This window comes from Ctenopharyngodon idella, chromosome 3, assembly GCF_019924925.1.
Source record: "Ctenopharyngodon idella isolate HZGC_01 chromosome 3, HZGC01, whole genome shotgun sequence".
NCBI classification, from domain to species: Eukaryota; Metazoa; Chordata; class Actinopteri; order Cypriniformes; family Xenocyprididae; genus Ctenopharyngodon; species Ctenopharyngodon idella.
This window is the reverse complement of record NC_067222.1, coordinates 3,537,477-3,556,017: the sequence shown is the minus strand read 5'-3', so window position 1 is coordinate 3,556,017 and position 18,541 is coordinate 3,537,477. Positions and strand designations below refer to the sequence as shown.

The window sequence follows — 18,541 nt, the reverse complement described above, 5'->3', positions numbered from 1 at the left end:
CTGTGGAATTATCAGTCAGCAGTTAATCAATGGACCCTGATTACACTCACAGCTGTTCATCATTAGTATTGTGTATTTAAGTTCCTCCCTGTCTTCAGTCTAGCATCCGGTATTGTTGTATGTTACCGGTGTTTGATATTACCTGCCTATTCCTTGAGATTAAACTATCTTCCTTGAACCTGCCTTCCTCGTCTTCCTTGGAGAACATTTGTAACAGAATACCGTACCAAAACCGAAAATGGATTATGCGGACATGTTAACGCTGAGCCACGATTTGTGTCTTCACCAAGAAATTCATCTGTGTTGCACTCGCCTGCCCCTACGACAACGAAACCCTGAAGTCGTTGTTCTGGATCGGGGCCAACTACCATCGTCCCGTGGACCTCCCAGACACCTCCGGACTCAGCTGGATGGAAGCCACTCTGGAGAGTGTTCGTCCCAGATCCAGAGCACAGCCAGACCCAGAGCCCGTATCTTCTCCACGGACCGCGGAGTACTCGTGCGAGCCACCCGCAGACAGAGAGTTACCACCGTCGACCTGCCGGCTCCGTCCAGGCTCCGCCCATCTACGGTTCCGCCTGAGACCCTCCGACTGACGGCTCCTCCGGTCTCCCTCGTCCAGCTGGCTCCCCCTTGGTCAGTCGTCCTCCTCTTCCGCAGCGGACTTACGGGACGTCCGTTACACTCCGTCCATCCACCCCTTCAGCTACAGAGGGCTCCTCCTTCCCCTAGGAGTCGCCTCTGTCCTCGGTCGAGCCAACGTCACCGCAGCCCTCGGGATCTCCAGCTTCACCTCTGCCGGTCGTCGCCAGTACATCGCCGCAGTCTCCCAGGCCAGCGACGTCGCGGGAGTTCGCCAGCTCTCCGTCTGTGTCCCGGAATACACCTGCCGAGTCTCCGTCGGTCGTCCCCCAGATGCCGTCAGTCCACTCTCCATCATCTGGACTCCGCCCAACTCGGCCGTGGACTGCCGGATCTGGGGAACTCTGGGTCTGTGCCAGCGGTCTACCACCATCAACACCGCCAGGGGATCGTCGTCCTCCCTTCATCACTCCGTCACCATCACTCCTTCCTCCTCCAGAGCCTCGAGGACGCGCCTTGCCGGAGGGGGGAGCTAATGTTACATTCACCGTCTCATCTTGTTTGTTATTGACTGTCACGTGCTCCTTTGTTTTCTGTTCCCGCCACTCATCATTCACCATGGACACTGATTACACTCACAGCTGTTCGTCATTAGTATTGTATTTAAGTTCCTCCCTGTCTTCAGTCTAGCGTCCGGTATTGTTGTATATTACCTGTGTTTGATGTTACCTGCCTATTCCTTGAGATTAAACTATGTTATCTTCCTTGAACCTGCCTTCCTCGTCTTCCTTGGAGAACATTTGTAACAACTACATACTATCACAATAAAATTAACAATTCTGATTCCTGCACACTTTTCAAAACCTATTCTCTTCTTTGCCCTCCTCCCCTCCCTCCATCAACTCTTACAGCTGTCGACTTTGCCACATTCTTCACACATAAAATAACAACCATCAGCGGCCAATTCTCCACACCATATACTGACAACAACATCTTAACGGAAAACACACAAATTCTCCCCTCCTTCTCTATGCTCTCTGAGGCAGATGTTTCCAAACTCATCCTTTCCAATCAACCTACTACCTGTCCACTTGACCCTATCCCCACTCATCTCCTCAGGCCATCTCCTCCTCAATAGTACCTGCACTCACTTACATTATCAATTCTTCTCTTCACACTGGTACATTTCCCGCATGTTTTAAGCAGGCTAGGATTACCCCACTGCTTAAGAAACCCACTTTAAATCCAGCACTTTTAGAAAACTACAGACCAGTATCCCTTCTTCCATTCATTGCAAAGACATTTGAGAGAGTTGTGTTCAACCAACTGTCTACTTATCTCACACAGAACAACCTCCTTGACAACAACCAGTCTGGCTTCAAGAGTGGCCACTCAACCGAGACTGCCCTGCTCTCAGTCACTGAATCCCTGAGACTGGCACGAGCAACTTCAAAATCATCAGCACTCTTCTTGCCGGATCTGTCTGCTGCTTTTGACACAGTTAACCACCAGATCCTCATGTCAAAAGGCATCTCAGGAACCGTACTCCAGTGGTTCAAGTCTTACCTCTCAGGTAGGTCCTTCAGGGTATCTTGGAGAGGTGAGGTGTCTTAGTCGCATCATCTTGCTACTGGGGTACCTCAGGGCTTCTCTTCTCGATCTACATATCATCGCTAGTATCTGTCATTCAGGAACATGTTTTTTCCTATCACTGTTATCCTGATGACACACAACTCTACCTCTCATTCCAACCAGATGATCCAATGGTTTCTGCTCACATTGCAGCCTGCCTGAAAGCCATTTCTGCATGGATGAAGGACCACCACCTTCAACTTAACCTTGCAAAAACTGCTTGTGGTCGGTGCCAACCCAACGCTTCATCATAACCTCTTCATTCAACTTGGTTCATCAACCATAACTCCTTCCAGGACAGCCAGGAACCTTGGAGTGGTAATGGATGATTGTTTAAATTAATGTTTAATTTAATGGTCCATAATATAGGCTAATACACTGCCTGGCCAAAAAAAAAAAAAAAAAAGTTATTTGGATTTTAATAGGCAAATACTTAAGAATCTATGAATGAATCATTATAGTGATTATTATGTTTCTAGCATGTTTTATGTTTGACAGCGGCTCTTTTAACCCTAAAAGATGGAGTGTGTAGCTTTTCCATCAAGAGGTGCATCAATTTTTGGTCAAGGTCTTGAAATTGAGCTACTTTTGACAGTGTTTAATACAGAAGCGATTTAATTAGTGCAGGAGCACAGAGAGATTCGCAAGTACACAGGACACAGTTTGAGCGTGCACGCACAATATTTGAGCGAGAGGAGAGGCAGTTCATAAGAGAGCACTGTATGTTTGAGAGCGCTCGTCCAGTTTTGTGCGAGAGCAAAGGAAATTGCATGCGAGTGAAGAGATTCATGCTCGCACATGGATGTGCTCTCGCGTTACAATAATGTGCTCTCAACATTTGTCATTAAAATAACGCCACATTGAATGAGTTGTTTTCAACTAGGTATCATCTTTTCTCTTAAATAACCAGCTGGACAACAACCAATCAGGTTTCAAGAATGGCCATTCAACCGAGACTGAACTACTGTTGGTCACTGAAGCCCTGCGGATTGTGAAAGGTGATTCCAATCATTAGTTCTCATTCTCTTGGATCTATCTGCTGCCTTCAACACTGTGAATCATCAGATCCTTCCGTCCACCCTCTCATCACTGGGCATCACAGGAACTCCACTTTACTGGCTTGAATCCTCACAGGTATGTCTTTCAGGGTTGCCTGGAGAGGGGAGGTATCCAAAGCACATCAACTGATCATAGGGGGTTCCTCAGGGTTCAGTTCTTGGACCCCTCCTCTTCTCCATATACACCACATCACTGGGTCCCATCATGCTGATGATGCTATGCTGATTACACACAGCTCTACCATTCATTTCAACCAGATGATCCAACAGTAGCTGCACAAATCTCAAGCTGTCTGGCAGACATCTCGGCATGGATGAAAGAACATCACCTGCAGCTCAACCTGGCAAAGACTGAGCTTCTCGGCATCCGTGCCAATCCGACTCTACAGCACGATTTCACCATCCAGCTAGGTACAGCATCAATTACCCCATCAAGTTTGGCCAGAAATCTGGGAGTAATCTTTGAGGACCAACTGACCTTCAAAGACCACATTTGCAAAGATAGCTCTGTCATGCAGATTTGCATTACACAACTTCAGGAAGATCAGGCCTTTCCTAACTGAACATGCAACACAACTTCTCGTCCAGGCCCTGGTCATTTCTAGGCTTTGTTACTGCAGTGTTCTTCTGGCTGGACTGCCATCATGTGCAATCAAGCCTCTACAAATGATTCAGAACGCTGCAGCACATCTTGTCTTTAACAAGCCCAAAAGTGCCCATGTCACACCTCTCTTTCTCTCTGCCCTGGCTACCACTTGATGCTTGCATCAAGTTCAAGGCATTGACGCTTGCTTACAGATCTACCATAGGCTCAGCACCCTTCTACTTCCACTCACTTTTACGAGTCTACATCCCTACCAGAAACCTACGATTGGTAAATGAGCGACGACTGGTGGTACTATCACCGAGAGGCACAAAATCACTCTCAAAATCACATTTTTGTTCACTGTTCCTTGCTGGTGGAATGATCTCCCCACCTTCACCCGGAATGCAGAATCCAAATCTCATCTCTTTTTTTTTTTGAGCACTTAACCACATCATAAAAAACCCCTATACTTTCAGAAAACCACTTGATTATTCTGTAATGCCCACTTCCTCACTGGGAATTTTATGGGTGATGCCCAGATTCTTCAATAGGATGGGTTGTATAAGCTTAAATTTGTAATGCAATCTATTTTGTGCTTGTACCTCAATATAGGAGGAAAAAAATGAATTACATACCACAATATAAAAAAGTTAACTCAAACCTGAATTTACTTAAATGAGTCTGTCGTCATCAATGGGCAAAAAAAAAAGGGAAATATATTTCTTTGATACTACTGATCTATTCTTTTCAATAAAGCTTCTGTCAAAACACAAGTGTGTGTGATTCCCTTTTTTCAAAATGACATTTACATACCAGATTAAACAGTCAGCAATGAAATAAATGAACGTTTCCAACCCAACAGAATCATTTTCTAAGCCGGCAGATGATATTTGAAATATCCCTTTAGTTTCTGTTGCAGGACTGTTTTGCTGCTTGGGATCATAGAGGCTAAAAACACATGGCCGTTTCACTCAACTGAGCCACAAATAAAATAAAACCGGTACCTTTATGGAAAATGTTCTATTTATTCAGGATCAGTCACAGTCCGGCAAGTTCTTAATCAAAATCCATCAGCCACAAGACACACTCAGCAGTGGTACTTTATTCATCCGGCAGCTCAGCTTACCAACACGGTTTCCTCTCGCTCCGTTCAACAGCAGATGGGACTCCAGTCACCAAAATATCCCAAACATAACATGAACACAACATCCGTTGTCATTCTCCTTCTCAACTAGCACAACCATAGACAGTTCACGCAGAATCTACTGGCTCGCCGCCAGTGGTTCTCCTGTTCACGTATGTGACACGTTAAATAAACTCGAACGATGCGGTCACGCTTAGCCAGCAGTAACTCAGTTCAAAATCTGCTCTATTATCCTTGAGATGAACTAGAATTCATACATTTTTATACACAATTCACACTTTCAGAGAGTTGTCTCGCCGACGTCTCACACCTGTGTTCTTCCTTCTCCCGTCAGCTCTCTAACTCTCCTCCTGCTTCTCCCCCCAAATGGTCTTCATATCTCATGAGAACTAATGCATTTATTAGATGGCTATTCAATTTTAACCAATTTTAATTAATTTTACCCTATGCCCATCAATAATGTGAATTACTCATGTCAAGTGTCCGTGGGTTCAGAATTCACTAACAAAAGTATCTCAAATTCACAGTGTTATGGAAATATTGTCTGAATGAAAAAAAAAAAAAAAACATGATTTTTTCTTTATTTTTTTTCATATCATCTGAATTGTGTGATATCTGACAGTTAATATGACTATATACTTTACTCTTTGGTTTTGGTTCAGCAATTAAAAATCTTTGGCACTGCATTTGTTTGCATTTTCTTTCACAGACACACATGACTCTCACTCAGGATACACCTGCTCAATGTGCCGCATAATTTTAGCTTTATGTAAATCATGATGTTCCTCTAAAGCTCTTTCAGAACTGAAACACACAAACTTCGTCTGTTAAGAAGTCACCAGCTGCACAGATCACAGAGAAATATGAAATAGGTTTCATACACACAAAACCACAAGGTAATTAACATGATTTTGTGATATCCAAACAGTGCTGTTATTTTCCATCACATTTTTAAAAGGCTACTCATGCATACTATCAAAAATATCTTTCTGTAAATAACAATCAGACCACCAAATCATGAAGCATAGACTTTGTTTGCGTTGTGGGAATGTTCATAGTGAGATTTAACTATTGTTTGGTGATTTTTCAGTAGGCTATAGCATGTTAGTTAAGGAGCATTTAAGGGCTGCAGGATGTGACAGTTTTACTTCTAGTGAACAGACGTGGACGACTATTGGTGGTTTAGTTTATAATGGTCTATTGAAAGAAATTAGGCTATAATATGAGAATTATTGCTGCCTTAGTCCTATATTATTGTTTAATAATAAATATTGTTTTTGGATCACTAGATTCATTATAATCTCTATTCAGTGTGTCATCAAAAATGGTCAACATAGCTATGTGTTGACATGTCATGGTAATGAGAAAATGCTATATGAGGGTTAGTTGATGACAGAGTATGCTAGTCATTTTATGTTAATTAATCATTTAATAAGCAGTGCATCAACATGCACCACACATATAAGTAAAACTTAACCATTTTCCGTGCTACCAAAGGCAGAAGAACTAATCCAGAAACCCACGCTTACATCCATAAGAGATTGACGGATTTCACTCATCCTACAACAAGAGTATCTACAAGATGGTTGGCACTGACACAAGTCTGTAATAAATGTGGCACTGGAGCATGTTTTACTAAAGGAGTCTTATTTCTGCCAGAGGCACTGAAATGTTGGTCCAGAAGATGGCGTCCTTACCTCACTGTGGTTTAAAGTTCATGTGAGAAATAATGACATTTCGAATGAATAAATATGCATAACATTTTTAAAAAATATATAACAACAAACAATATGTAGCATAACAGTCTTGGTTAGAGAACAAGTCTCATGACAGTATGTGACATGTTGTCAATCATCACAGAGGATATTTTTTGCTTTGTTCCTCAAAAATGTTGGAGTTATTCCATTTGAAATAACCTTGCTTTTTGATTAAAAACCACACTACATAAAATAGTTTCTGTTTAAATATATATAGCCTCACTTTAAAAGCTTCACTCTAATATACACTATATAAATAAAAGTATCGGGACACACATTATAATTCAGGCGTTTCAATCAGACACAGGTGTGTAAAATCAAGCACCTAGCCACCAGTGTTGCCAATTTAACGATTTTGTCACTAGATTTAGTGACTTACCCGCCCCTTTTGAAGCTTTTTTCAAAAGTTTAGAGACCAATCTAGCAACTTCTTGGACAAACCTTATCTATATTCTAATTTTGCTCAGTGATCTGCCTGACTGCATTATGCCAACTGTAAAGTTTGGTGGAGAAGGGATAATGGTTTGGGGCTATTTTTAAGGTGTAGGTCTAGACCTAGTACTTCTGTAACAGACGTAGACTAGTGAGAGCTGTGCGCCAAAAAACCTCACTCCCCTGAATTCAAGAGGTGCTCTAGCAACTGCAGCCTTTAGCCTCCTCGTTAGAGTGCCCGACTCCCATGCCGGCGGACCAGGGTTTGAGTCCCACTTAGAGCGGGCGGTTTGAACAGGAGGGGTTACATTGGTGCCGTGACCCGGATGGAAGTGAGGTTTAGGGGGGTGAGTGTAACAGACATAGGCAAGTGAGAGCTGTGTTTGTAAAAACCTCACTCCCCTGAACTCAAGAGGTCCTCTAGTGACTGTTGTTAGAGACTGCGGTCTTTATCTTTCTTGTTAGAGAGCCCGACTCCCATGCCAGTGGACCCAGGTTTGAGTCCCGCTTAGAGCAGTGGTTCGAACAAGAGAGTTTACATTGGTGCCGTGACCCGGATGGGAGTGAGGTTTAGGGGGGTGACTGTAACAGACGTAGGCTACTGAGAGCTGTGCGTGTAAACCTCACTCCCCTGAATTCAAGAGATGCTCTAGCGACTGATGCTAACAACTGACTGATGCAGCCTTCATCCTCCTTGTTAGAGCGCCTGACTCCCATGCCGGCAGACCGGGGTTCGAGTCTTGCTTAGAGCGGGTGGTTCGAACAGAATGGGTTACATTTCCAATGATAAGAAACCTTCATGCTTCAGCATACCAAGACATTTTGGACATTTCTATGCTTCCAACTCTGTTGGATCAGTTTGTGGAAGGTACTTTCCTATTCCAGCATGACTGTGCACATAAAGACATGGTTGGATGAGTTTGGTATGGAAGAACTTGACTGGCTGAATCTCAACCTTTGGGATGAACTGGAGCGGAGATTGTGAGCCAGGCCTTCTCATACAGCATCAGTCCCTGACCTCACAAATGCTCTACTGGATAAATGAGCAAAAATTCCCTCAGAAACACTCAAAAATCTTGTGGAAAGCTGCTGTTATAGCTGCAAAGGGGGACCAACTCCATATCAATGTCTATGTATTGAGAATGCAACATTATTACAGTCCCTATTGATGTAATGGTTGGGTGTTCTGATACTTTTGTCCATATAGTGTATATTTATAAAAGGAAAAATGAACTGAAGTTATTTTCATTAAAGAGAAGACATGAAAGTCAGCCTTGATTCAGCATGAATTATATTCTGTGATGATAAAGTTGCTGTCGATAAAGCTTAACTTGTTTTTTTAAACTCAGAACATTACTTTAAACCTCAGTTATCAGCCTATGAATAGGTTCACAATAGCACAGCAAGTCTTGTCAGAACAGTTATGGCACTGCAAAATAACTTTAGTCCATATCCTGCTCTCTTGACAGAAGCCCTATGATATAAATGCACAAAAATGTCTGTGCTGAAGAAGATTACTGTCCTTCACGAGTTTTCAGCAGTATGCTCTGCCCCAATTGTCCAGTATTGTGGAGTTGATACAGGACGGTTCAGTGCCATTTACATACAGGGCAGCGTGTTGGTCTGCTTGCTCTTGCAATGAAGTGATGTACCATAAGTCTTCTGGCGCATCCAGCTCCAGAATCTGCTTGATGCGCAGTTTCTTCTCAATGGTCCTCCGCTTGAACTTAAACTCAATGATGGTTTTGGTGTAATGGTTTAGTGCCGTGACCGCAGAGCCCATGCAGGTACCGAACGAACCCCATGCCAAACTAAGAAAAAGTGTAGAGAAGATCATATTTACCATTCTAATTTTTAACTACTGATTTTTTTTTTTAAACATAACTGACACATATATGTGTATATATATGTATATATACTAATATATATATATATATATTACTTACTGTATGTAGAGAACTTGATGTATTTGTATAAAAGACATTTTCAAGTCTATAAGATCAACTATCCTGTTTGTGTGTCTGGCTTGACAATTATTAATGAACGGCTGCTGGCAAATTTATTTGTAATGTGTCATACATGAGACTCACAGATAGGACCAGCTGTAATCCCATGTCTTAGGTCTCCAGTCTTCTGGACCCAACTGGACAGCCAGCTGGAAAGCTGTGGTGAACATCATATGTGCAACCATCCCAAAAAGGCCTGAGGCACAGAAAAATTACAGTGCATACATTGTCGTTTCTGGCTTTGTCCACAAGATGTCAGTATGAGTTTCAGTATAATGTCCATACAAAGCATAAATTCTATTCAGTTGCAAAACCAACTTAATAAGAAGCAGAGATTATTATTTATTATTGTTATTAATATATAATATAATATTATTGTTATTAATAGGCATAGGCCCTATTATTAAATTCTTGTACCAGTCATTTTATTACAGGGCTAATTCTTTTCATTTCCTCTCTTAACTGGTATTTAACTGGTGTGCAAGGACCCAGAGCAGGGGTAGGGTTTTCATAGTTGGACTCGAGAAGAATGTACATGACCAGCAGGGTTGTTTCCTCCGATGAGGCAAGATAGGCAGCGCCTCCTCAAAGAATTGGATGAGTAGAAAACTAGAGCAACGCAAATGTTAGGAAATAATTTTTCTAAGGTGACACTGTCAAACAGCAACACTAGCAGTGAAAGTTAGGCTGATCCCATTTAACAGACCGTGCACTGCAGTGTGATTTTAATGTGGAAAAGTCACGTGAGATGAGGCAATGCCGATTGGCTATTGTGCTGTTCGTGAAAAAAATCGCGCCTCTCATTTTCGTGTATGTTACGTGTCCATGAATCAGCCTAAAGAAACATGTTAATGGGAAGACTAAATAAAAAGTAAGTAAACAACTTACGATCTGTAAAAGTGACCTGTAGGTTTTTTTTTTTTTTTTTTTTTGTGAGCAATCAGTTTGATGAAATTAAAGGTAGGCTACATCTCCGTGTCTGTGGCCATCATGACAGTTGCAGCTGTTTACCGGGTTTTGACCACTGATGAAAACAAGTTGACAATAAAAAGAGCAGGTAACAAATAAAATACACAACTTACTTATAGTTATTGTTTTGGAATAATTGTAATAATAAGCACTATCTTAAGTATACTCTGTTTTAATAAATAGAAAATTAATTACATTGTTAGCCTATATACAAAATATTGTATCGGTTGTTGTTGTTTTTTCATAGTGTTAGCAATGCTTATTTATTTAACCTGAAGGAAAAAAAAAGTATCAACATTAAAGGGTTAGTTCACCCAAAAATAAAAATTCTGTCATTTATTACTCACCCTCATGTCGTTCCACACCCGTTAGGGGCCGTTCACACAGAACACGTTTTTCTATTCTAATACGCTACTTTCCCATTGTTTTTCTATGTAAACACACGCTTGACGGATGTGCATGACCGTTACGCTCACGTCTTTTGCAGCGCTTCGCACATGAGCGCCGCGTTTTTAAGACGCCTTGCAAAAGAATTTCATCTTTTATACGCAGCACCGCTCATCAATGTCAATTCCAAAACAGTGGACCAATCAGAAGAACTCGGAGGCGGGGCAAGCTTCTGTTTACAGTAGCAAGTTGGCATGAAAACTGTTTTATTTGACGGCAACATGGCGGAGGATGCGCTCATTATTATCTTATTTTCTTTTTTTCCATGTCAAAACTCGTATCTATCAATACTGTTTGCCTATTTCTATTATTTCCATTATTGTCGTTATTGCATCACATCTCAAAAGCGCGTCTCAAGACCCTCGCGTTCTATGCTGCGCTTTTTTAAAAACCATTCCTGAGCGCTGCATCTTGCGTTTCTAGGTGCAAAGACGCGTTCAGTGTGAATGGCCCCTAAGACCTTCGTTCATCTTCAGAACGCAAATTAAAATATTTTTGATAAAATCCGATGGCTCAGTGAGGCCTCCATTGACAACAAGATAATTAACACTTTCAGATGCCCAGAAAGCTACTAAAGAAGTATTTCGTAAAAAGACGAATCTTTTGTTTCGAATCAGTGGTTCGGAGCTTATATCAAACTGCCAAAGTCACATGAACCACTGAAATTTCAAAATGTTTATGACGTAACGAAGCCTCGTTTACTGAAATCACGTGACTTTGGCAGTTTGATTCACGCTCTGAACCACTGATTCGAAACAAAAGATTCGTAAAGCTTCGAAGCTTCATGAAGCAGTGTTTTGAAATCGGCCATCACTAGATATTGTCGTTATTTTGTTTTTTTGCCACACAAAAAGTATTCTGGCCACTTCATATCATTAAGGTTGAACCACTGTAGTCACATGAACTGTTTTAAATATGTCTTTAGTAGCTTTCTGGGCACTGAAAGTGTTAATTATCTTGCCGTCAATGCAGGCCTCACTGAGCCATCGGATTCTATCAAAAATATCTTAATATGTGTTTCGAAGATGAACAAAGGTCTTACGGGTTTGGAACGACATAAGGGTGAGAAATTAATGACAGAATTTTCATTTTTGGATGAAATAACCCTTTAAGTGTAACATGAACATGAATTTACATTTAAATACATTAAAAAAAAAAAAAAACTTTGCGGACTTTGCCCTGGCTTTGCACTAAACACCACAAATTTAAGTACAGTCCTGTTGAGATCAATGAGAACATTGACGGACGGCTTTCTAAGACCACAGTTATTCACATCTGATTTAAATCTGTGATCTGGTTAAATTACCACTCGGCACAATTAAATTAAAGTGCCTGCAACATTAATTACATACAGAGCTTGCATTGACTGGTATGAAAATAAGTAGTAACACGTGATTCCTTAATGTTATATTAAGATATTGATTAACCAAGTAAACCTGGACCTGGAATTTTTTTTTTTTTTTTTTTTTCAAATTTCAGAAGCCCACCACACTGTTGCAATGTACATGCATCATATGATGAAGCCACTAATGTGTGGTTTTTTTTTGTTTGTTTGTTTTGTTGTTGTTTTTTCAATGTGGTTTCTTATAATGACAGGTGCTGATGTGTATCAAGTGTGCTGGTGAGCATTCCTACAATCACTAGGATTAGTGAAAATAGGGGGAGGGTGGATGGTCTCTGCTGGCCATGTCACGTACCAAAACCACTAACCCCCACACCAATCCGATTACAGCAGAAACAACCAAATCCCCACGCTGTTGGGACAGATCGCGCATTCAGACCAGAGCAGAGAGGCAGCTTCCTGTCCAAAACAACATCTCAGTATCCTCTTCCCACCACTGCCACAAATACACATTCACTGCAAAACAACTTTTTCTTAATTGCTATTTTTTCTTGTTTTCAGTAAAAATATCGAAATATTTACTTTTCACTAAAAACGTGTAATATATTAAGACTTTTTAGAGAATATGTATGCTTTTTTAAATTAAGATTATTCTTATATGCATTTTTTTGTTGTTGTTGTTGTTTTGAGCATGAACCTCAACAAATTTTGTTACAACAATACAAAGCAATTAGCTAATAGGCTAAGAAAACCATCTTGCATAATTCAAGATATTATCTTGATATATATTTTAAACTTGATATCTTATTTTGATTTTCAAATAAATCAATCTTGTTTCAAGGATGTTTACATATTTTAACAGCAAAATTACAGTGATTTTTTTTTTTTTTTCAAAATGTACGCACAAATGTATTCCCTTCTATAGGCTTTTTATCTGTCAAAAAAGGTTTAGCATGCAGTGTCAACGTTGGCCATTTGGGGGCGCATTGATTTGTTTTCTTTGTAGTTGTAAGAAGCCGAAACCCTGAAGTGTCTTAAGTCTTTTTCTGCTGTGTGTAACATAAAAAAAATGGCCACAAAATCAATTATTTTTACTTTTTTTCAAAATGTGTGCCCAAATTATTGTTGTAATACACAGAGCAGGAAAAAAAGAGAGAAATTTCACCCCTGTGATGAACAGCATTGCTCAGTTGATCTCTGTGGCATCGCTGACCCATCATTGCTCTCTGTAAAGTGTTGGGAACACGTGAAGCGGTTGGATTTGTGCTGTATAATCTCATCTCTGTTTCACAGCTGGGGCTGACTGGCAGGAGTTGAGCTAGCAGGATTTTTTGCTTTTCTGGCAAATGAGCATTCAACAGGGACTAGCGTTCCTCTTATCTGTCTATGCCAAAAATACGAAAGCAAAGAAGAAGCATTTGTTTATAGTTTTCTGTGTCGATTTTTTCACCGGTGAATTACGCATTGCCTTGTGTTTTTAGATAGGAAATATCCGTAAACATAACGGAAAGTCTTTGCAAAAAAATTCCATTGCCTTTTTCATTTTCTACAGATTTTTTTCTTACAGTGCATGTACAATAGATAAGACCTTTAAGATTTGAATATTCTGTAGATGGGAAGTCTTACGCCACACAGACACAGGTCAAACCATCAAAGATGATCACAAAACAAACTGGCCTGATTTATTTTTGTTGTTCATTATTTTATTCCAATTAGTTTTTCAACCCCATTCCCTTAGAATTAAAAAAATATATATATGTTCACATGACCGAGGACACCTTAATTAAGGAATTCATGGATTATCAGGTGACAAGACACACCACTAATGATTATATCCTAAACATTAAATGACCAGACAGGAAATTTGTCACCAACATTAAAGGGTCACATAATGGAAAACAGGATATTATTGCTCTTTCACCACTCTTTTGATGTACATTTTGACGCTATGACATTATATCCATGAAAATAGGATAACCATATGTGCCATTTTCCCAGGACGCGTCCTGTCCAGGATTTCTAAGTTGCATAAAATGTCCCAGTTTTGGTTTTGTTTTCATATTTGCGGAAGGTAATGACTGAAAAATAATTTGACCAATAGCGTGCATTGTACATAATCGACCAATCGTGGCTTGCGAGAAGGCTGGATCTACAGAGAACGTTCAAAGCATTGCAAATACGACAACATTTTAATGCATTGCATGAAGACTGTCAATAAGAACAGTGGTTTGCACAGACCTCTGTGTAGAAATCGCTTTCCTAAATCACGTTCCGGGGGCACATCGATATGACCACTTTCGTGATTAAAGAGGCAAGGGCTCAAGCCATTTTAGGCAATTTAGAAATCCTGGACAGGATGCATCCTGGGAAAATGGCACATATGGTCACCCTACATGAAAATATTAACATAACCATCACGTTTACAGATCAGTGCTTATTGAGTATTTAGAAATTTGGCTAATCCTGATGCACAACAGTGTGAACTACACCATTACCCAGAGCCAGTCCTAACAGAGGTCATTTACATATGAAAGTTTAAAAGTTTCAGTTGTCTGTTCTCTGCAAAAGATCAACTGTCTTAGGGTCAGAGAAAAATATATGAAAAAATGCTACAAATGTGTTGAGTATATGGATGCTGCAAGAGCAGGAAGCTCAAACTAGTTACAGTATGTAGGCCAATTAGTTGTTGTAATGTGAGTTACCTGAGAGAGCGGTGCATACAGCTGCAAAGGCATTGAGCTTGAGTCTGTTGATCATGTTAAAGCATGGACACATTTCTATGACCATCAGAGCTCCACCAGTGAACAGCAGAGCAATGTACAAACACTCAGCCACAATACACAGCCAGAGCACTCCTGAGAGAAAGAGAGAGAGAGAGGATAAGAATGAGAATATCTCACCTGTGACATTGTTGTCCTTTTGCTTTTACATATACATTTATACATTACTCCATACACGATTGGTATACATTAAGAACATGTTCCTCTCCTCTACTATTGTAGACTATTTGGAAAATTTGTATATAATTCCAATAAAATGTTGTGCTTTGTTCTCAGTAAGAGAAGGGATGAATGACGAGTCTGGTGTTACACAGATAAACTGCACATTTAGGCTACTTTATTCTATTTTATACACAAGTATACAATACAATACACAAGTAAAATTGTGTAATGTGTGTTCATTGTTCATATAAGTAACATGTAACACTTGTTACTTACCCACCTCTTTCATGATCTGGCGCAATCTCTAAAAAGCTCCTACAGTTAAATCCTATAAAGAGAGACAGTTCTGGTAAACATTGGCTTCTGGCTCCAAATGCACATTAAACAAATAGGTTTACATTTGTTAACTATTTAATGTAGGCTACTGTAATAATAAATGCTATTGTTCATTGATAATTCATTATTGTTCATTGTCCATAAACTTATGTTCCCTTTCATAGGTTCACTTGATGCTGGATCAGTAGCCCATTTAGTAGTAGATACTCTGTAGCCCTGTTTCCACCTGGTATTAAGATGTGTTTTGGTCTGTCGGATCACAAGTGGACGATGCAAAATACAGGTGTACACGGGGTGTAAAACATTTTGAGCTTGTCCACTTTCAACCACTTCCAGAGGTAGTCAAAAACGCATTAGATCGGATTGCTTTCGTAGTGTAAACGCTCATGTGGTTGAATGCGTTTGAACAGCCACAGAAGACCGCCTGCTCTCCACCTACTAACCTAACGCGTAAACATCATGGAAAGTGCGCTAGCCAAACGGGATTTAAACTTTGTCAGCTGAAGACACAAGTTTAGTTTGAAGACGAAAAACTTACCAAACACAATGTTCTCTCACCATTCCTGATTTCTAACGTACACTCACAGCGTCCAGTCGGTCTTGTGGCTGCTAGAGCTGAAATGAAGGCTGATGCTCTCCATTTCCATCATCATGGGCACATTCATATGTAAATTTTGCAAGCTGATTTTGTCCATTAGATCGAAAGTTCTGAAAAATCTCTTACATTTACCCGCCCCTAGACCCTCTCCTCAAAGTAATCAGGACAGAAGTGGTTGAATGTGGACAAAAGAGACGGATTAAAACACCAGGTGTAAACGGGTATGTCTCCCTCCACTTGTGATCCGATCGACCAAAACTCATTTTAATACGAGGAAACAGGGCCTGGATGACTCTAGCACAGTCCAGGGACTTGGTGTGTCAGTTTGAGACTCTGTTCTTTAACATTTGCAAGGTCTGACATTGAGAATGGATTCCCAGAAGAAAGTTGTACTGCCGAGGCAGCCGACCGTGTTTCTAGGGGTAGTTTTAGACTCACGCTCGATGCAGGCATGATGGTCTCCTGCTTGTCTGAATACTTTTAGAATAGGGCGGGACATCAATGTGAGTTTAATTCACAGACTTTTGGGTCTCTTGGCAGTTGCTTAACCTGTGATTCCACTTGGCCTGATTTGCTTCCCTGTTGAAAAAAACAGTGTATGCTGGTTAGGTATGATTTGAAGCATGGCAGCTGGTTTGAGCTGGTTTATGCTGGTCCTTAGTTGGTCCTGAGCTGGTTATAAGCTGGTTCTGAGCTGGAGCTAGTTGCTTAGGACCAACACTTGACCAGCTTAAACCAGCTCATGACCAGCTAAGGACCAGCATAAACCAGCTCAAACAAGCTGTCATGCTTCAAAACATACCTAACCAGCATGTGCTGTTTTTTTCAACAGGGATTAGACTATTTAGAAGGTCAAAACTTGGGATATTCATCCCAGCTGGCCCTATCACCGCATGATAAGAGTTGCGCTCAGATGCTATCAAACCCTCATCATATGGAAATTATGTCAATTTCTGATTTGAAGTGTTTCTCTAGGTGGAGTGTGTTTCTGCAAGGTGATTACAACAGATGCCTCGCTTTTGCTTTGTTTCCATATTCAATCATAGACTCATTCTTACATACTAGAGCACGTACACACATGCGTACTCTTCAAAAACGTCGCTTAAAATCTCTTGACAAACTAAAATATAAAATGTAAATGACATTTATATATATTCGAAATAAAAGATATAGATTGTACTTAATGTCAGCTTGCTTATTTTGCTCAAGATAACGATTTATTAAGTCCACATGTCATAAAAACAAGAAACTATGATTCTAACCACAGCTCGAGAGCTGTCGTTCCAACCACACAAGTTTGCGATGCAGTTTGCGAATGTTCGTTTGAATATTGGTTTCGGGAAACACCAAATTGTTCAACTATGTTAGTAACGACGGAACTTGCGATGTTAATTAGCTAACAATGCTTTTGGGAAACGCACCCCCGATCAGTTACATAATGACCAACGCAATCTATCTATAGCAGCGCACTTTAGCGTCTGCTTTTCTGGGTGGTAAATAATGGCACAAATATCAGTAAATTGACTAGCGCAAACCTTAGTAAATCACCTTGCATGATTCATTTAAATACCTCTCCCATATATTTTGTGTCTGAAAGGGAAAACCCTACAATTGCATATTCAGTAAGGTCAGGTGCAAAAATAACTGTGTCCACGTCTTTTCAGCACTGTTTTCACTGCGTGTCTTTAGTAAATTCTGACTAGTTTTTTAACGGCAAAAGAGGGTTTGCGCTGGTGCAAGCTGTTAGTAAATCTGACCCAAAGACATTAATTCAGTGGTTACCAACCCTCTCCTGGAGTACCTCTATCACTGCAGAGTTTGGCTGATTCAACTAATCAGCTCATTAATAAAGACCCCGAGACCTCAGATGGTTGTGTCAGATAAGAGAGACAAAAATGTGCAGTGTTGGGGGACCTCCAGGAACAGGGTTAGGAACCACTGCTTTAATTTATACTTTGAAATGGAGGTATTAGTACGTATTTAACAAATACAACCTCAAAAGTTCTACCATGTTAATTTCTGTAAAGTGCCAGATCTGGAGAATGAACATCTGCACTGCACTTTAATTGCAAACACCAGTGGACACTTCTCAGACTATACTCTCCTAAGTTATAGACTTTTGCAGGCAGTCCAACCATGAGAAAGAGCAAGTAATGCTGTCTTACCTAGTAAGTCCATGGTTTGTTCGCAAGAGAACCAGATGCCTGCGTGGAACTTCCTCATGAGGAACTTCTCCTCTCCAGTCTCATAGATGTACTGCACCAGCCGCGTATCATTAATGTTGGAGCTGTTAAAGCGGATGCAGTATGTCTGCTTGACTTTCACCGGCCCCATGCAGAAAGGCTTGACCACCTTCCTGGTCCCCTCACACCAGTAGCTGGTGGTGACAGCCGAGACCGCCAAGGCGAACGCCACATAGTTGAGTGTGAGAGCCAGAGATGCTCTCTGAGCACGCTGTATACCCATAGTGCTCCAGGAGGCACAAGGAGATGACTAATCCTGGCTTCGAGGTCCTTGCTTCAGACATTCAAACTTTTGTTTTGCAGATGCTTGCGTGTCCCATCTGTGCTTTCTTCTTCTTGATAGACCAACTGGACAGATGTAGAGCTTTCACAAATGACAGCTGCTCTGCTTCATGTCTAGCTCTAATGCTATCAGTCTTGTGTTTTGCTCTAACTTAACCTACGGCCACCCTCACCACCCTCCCCAC

At 40.8% G+C, this 18,541-nt stretch overlaps 1 protein-coding gene across 1 annotated transcript; it reads right to left on the bottom strand.

Annotated features, from left to right (window-relative positions):
* Positions 1 to 8,721: 8,721 nt before the first annotated feature.
* Positions 8,722 to 18,541, bottom strand: LOC127508515 (germ cell-specific gene 1-like protein). The gene is made up of 5 exons (XM_051886548.1): positions 17,997 to 18,541; positions 15,178 to 15,225; positions 14,658 to 14,810; positions 9,282 to 9,393; positions 8,722 to 9,002 (listed from the first exon to the last, which is right to left on the bottom strand). Exons 1-5 carry the CDS (start codon positions 18,295 to 18,297, stop codon positions 8,726 to 8,728), a joined length of 891 nt encoding a protein of 296 aa, XP_051742508.1. The 5' UTR covers positions 18,298 to 18,541; the 3' UTR covers positions 8,722 to 8,725.

Coding starts and splice junctions, on each gene's coding strand:
- LOC127508515 (XM_051886548.1), bottom strand. CDS start 18,297: ATGGGTATACAGCGTGCTCAGAGAGCATCTCTGGCTCTCACACTCAAC. Junction 14,811..15,177: donor TGCGCCAGATCATGAAAGAG/GTGGGTAAGTAA, acceptor TCTTTCTCTCAG/GAGTGCTCTGGCTGTGTATT. Junction 9,394..14,657: donor TGTATGCACCGCTCTCTCAG/GTAACTCACATT, acceptor TCTGTGCCTCAG/GCCTTTTTGGGATGGTTGCA.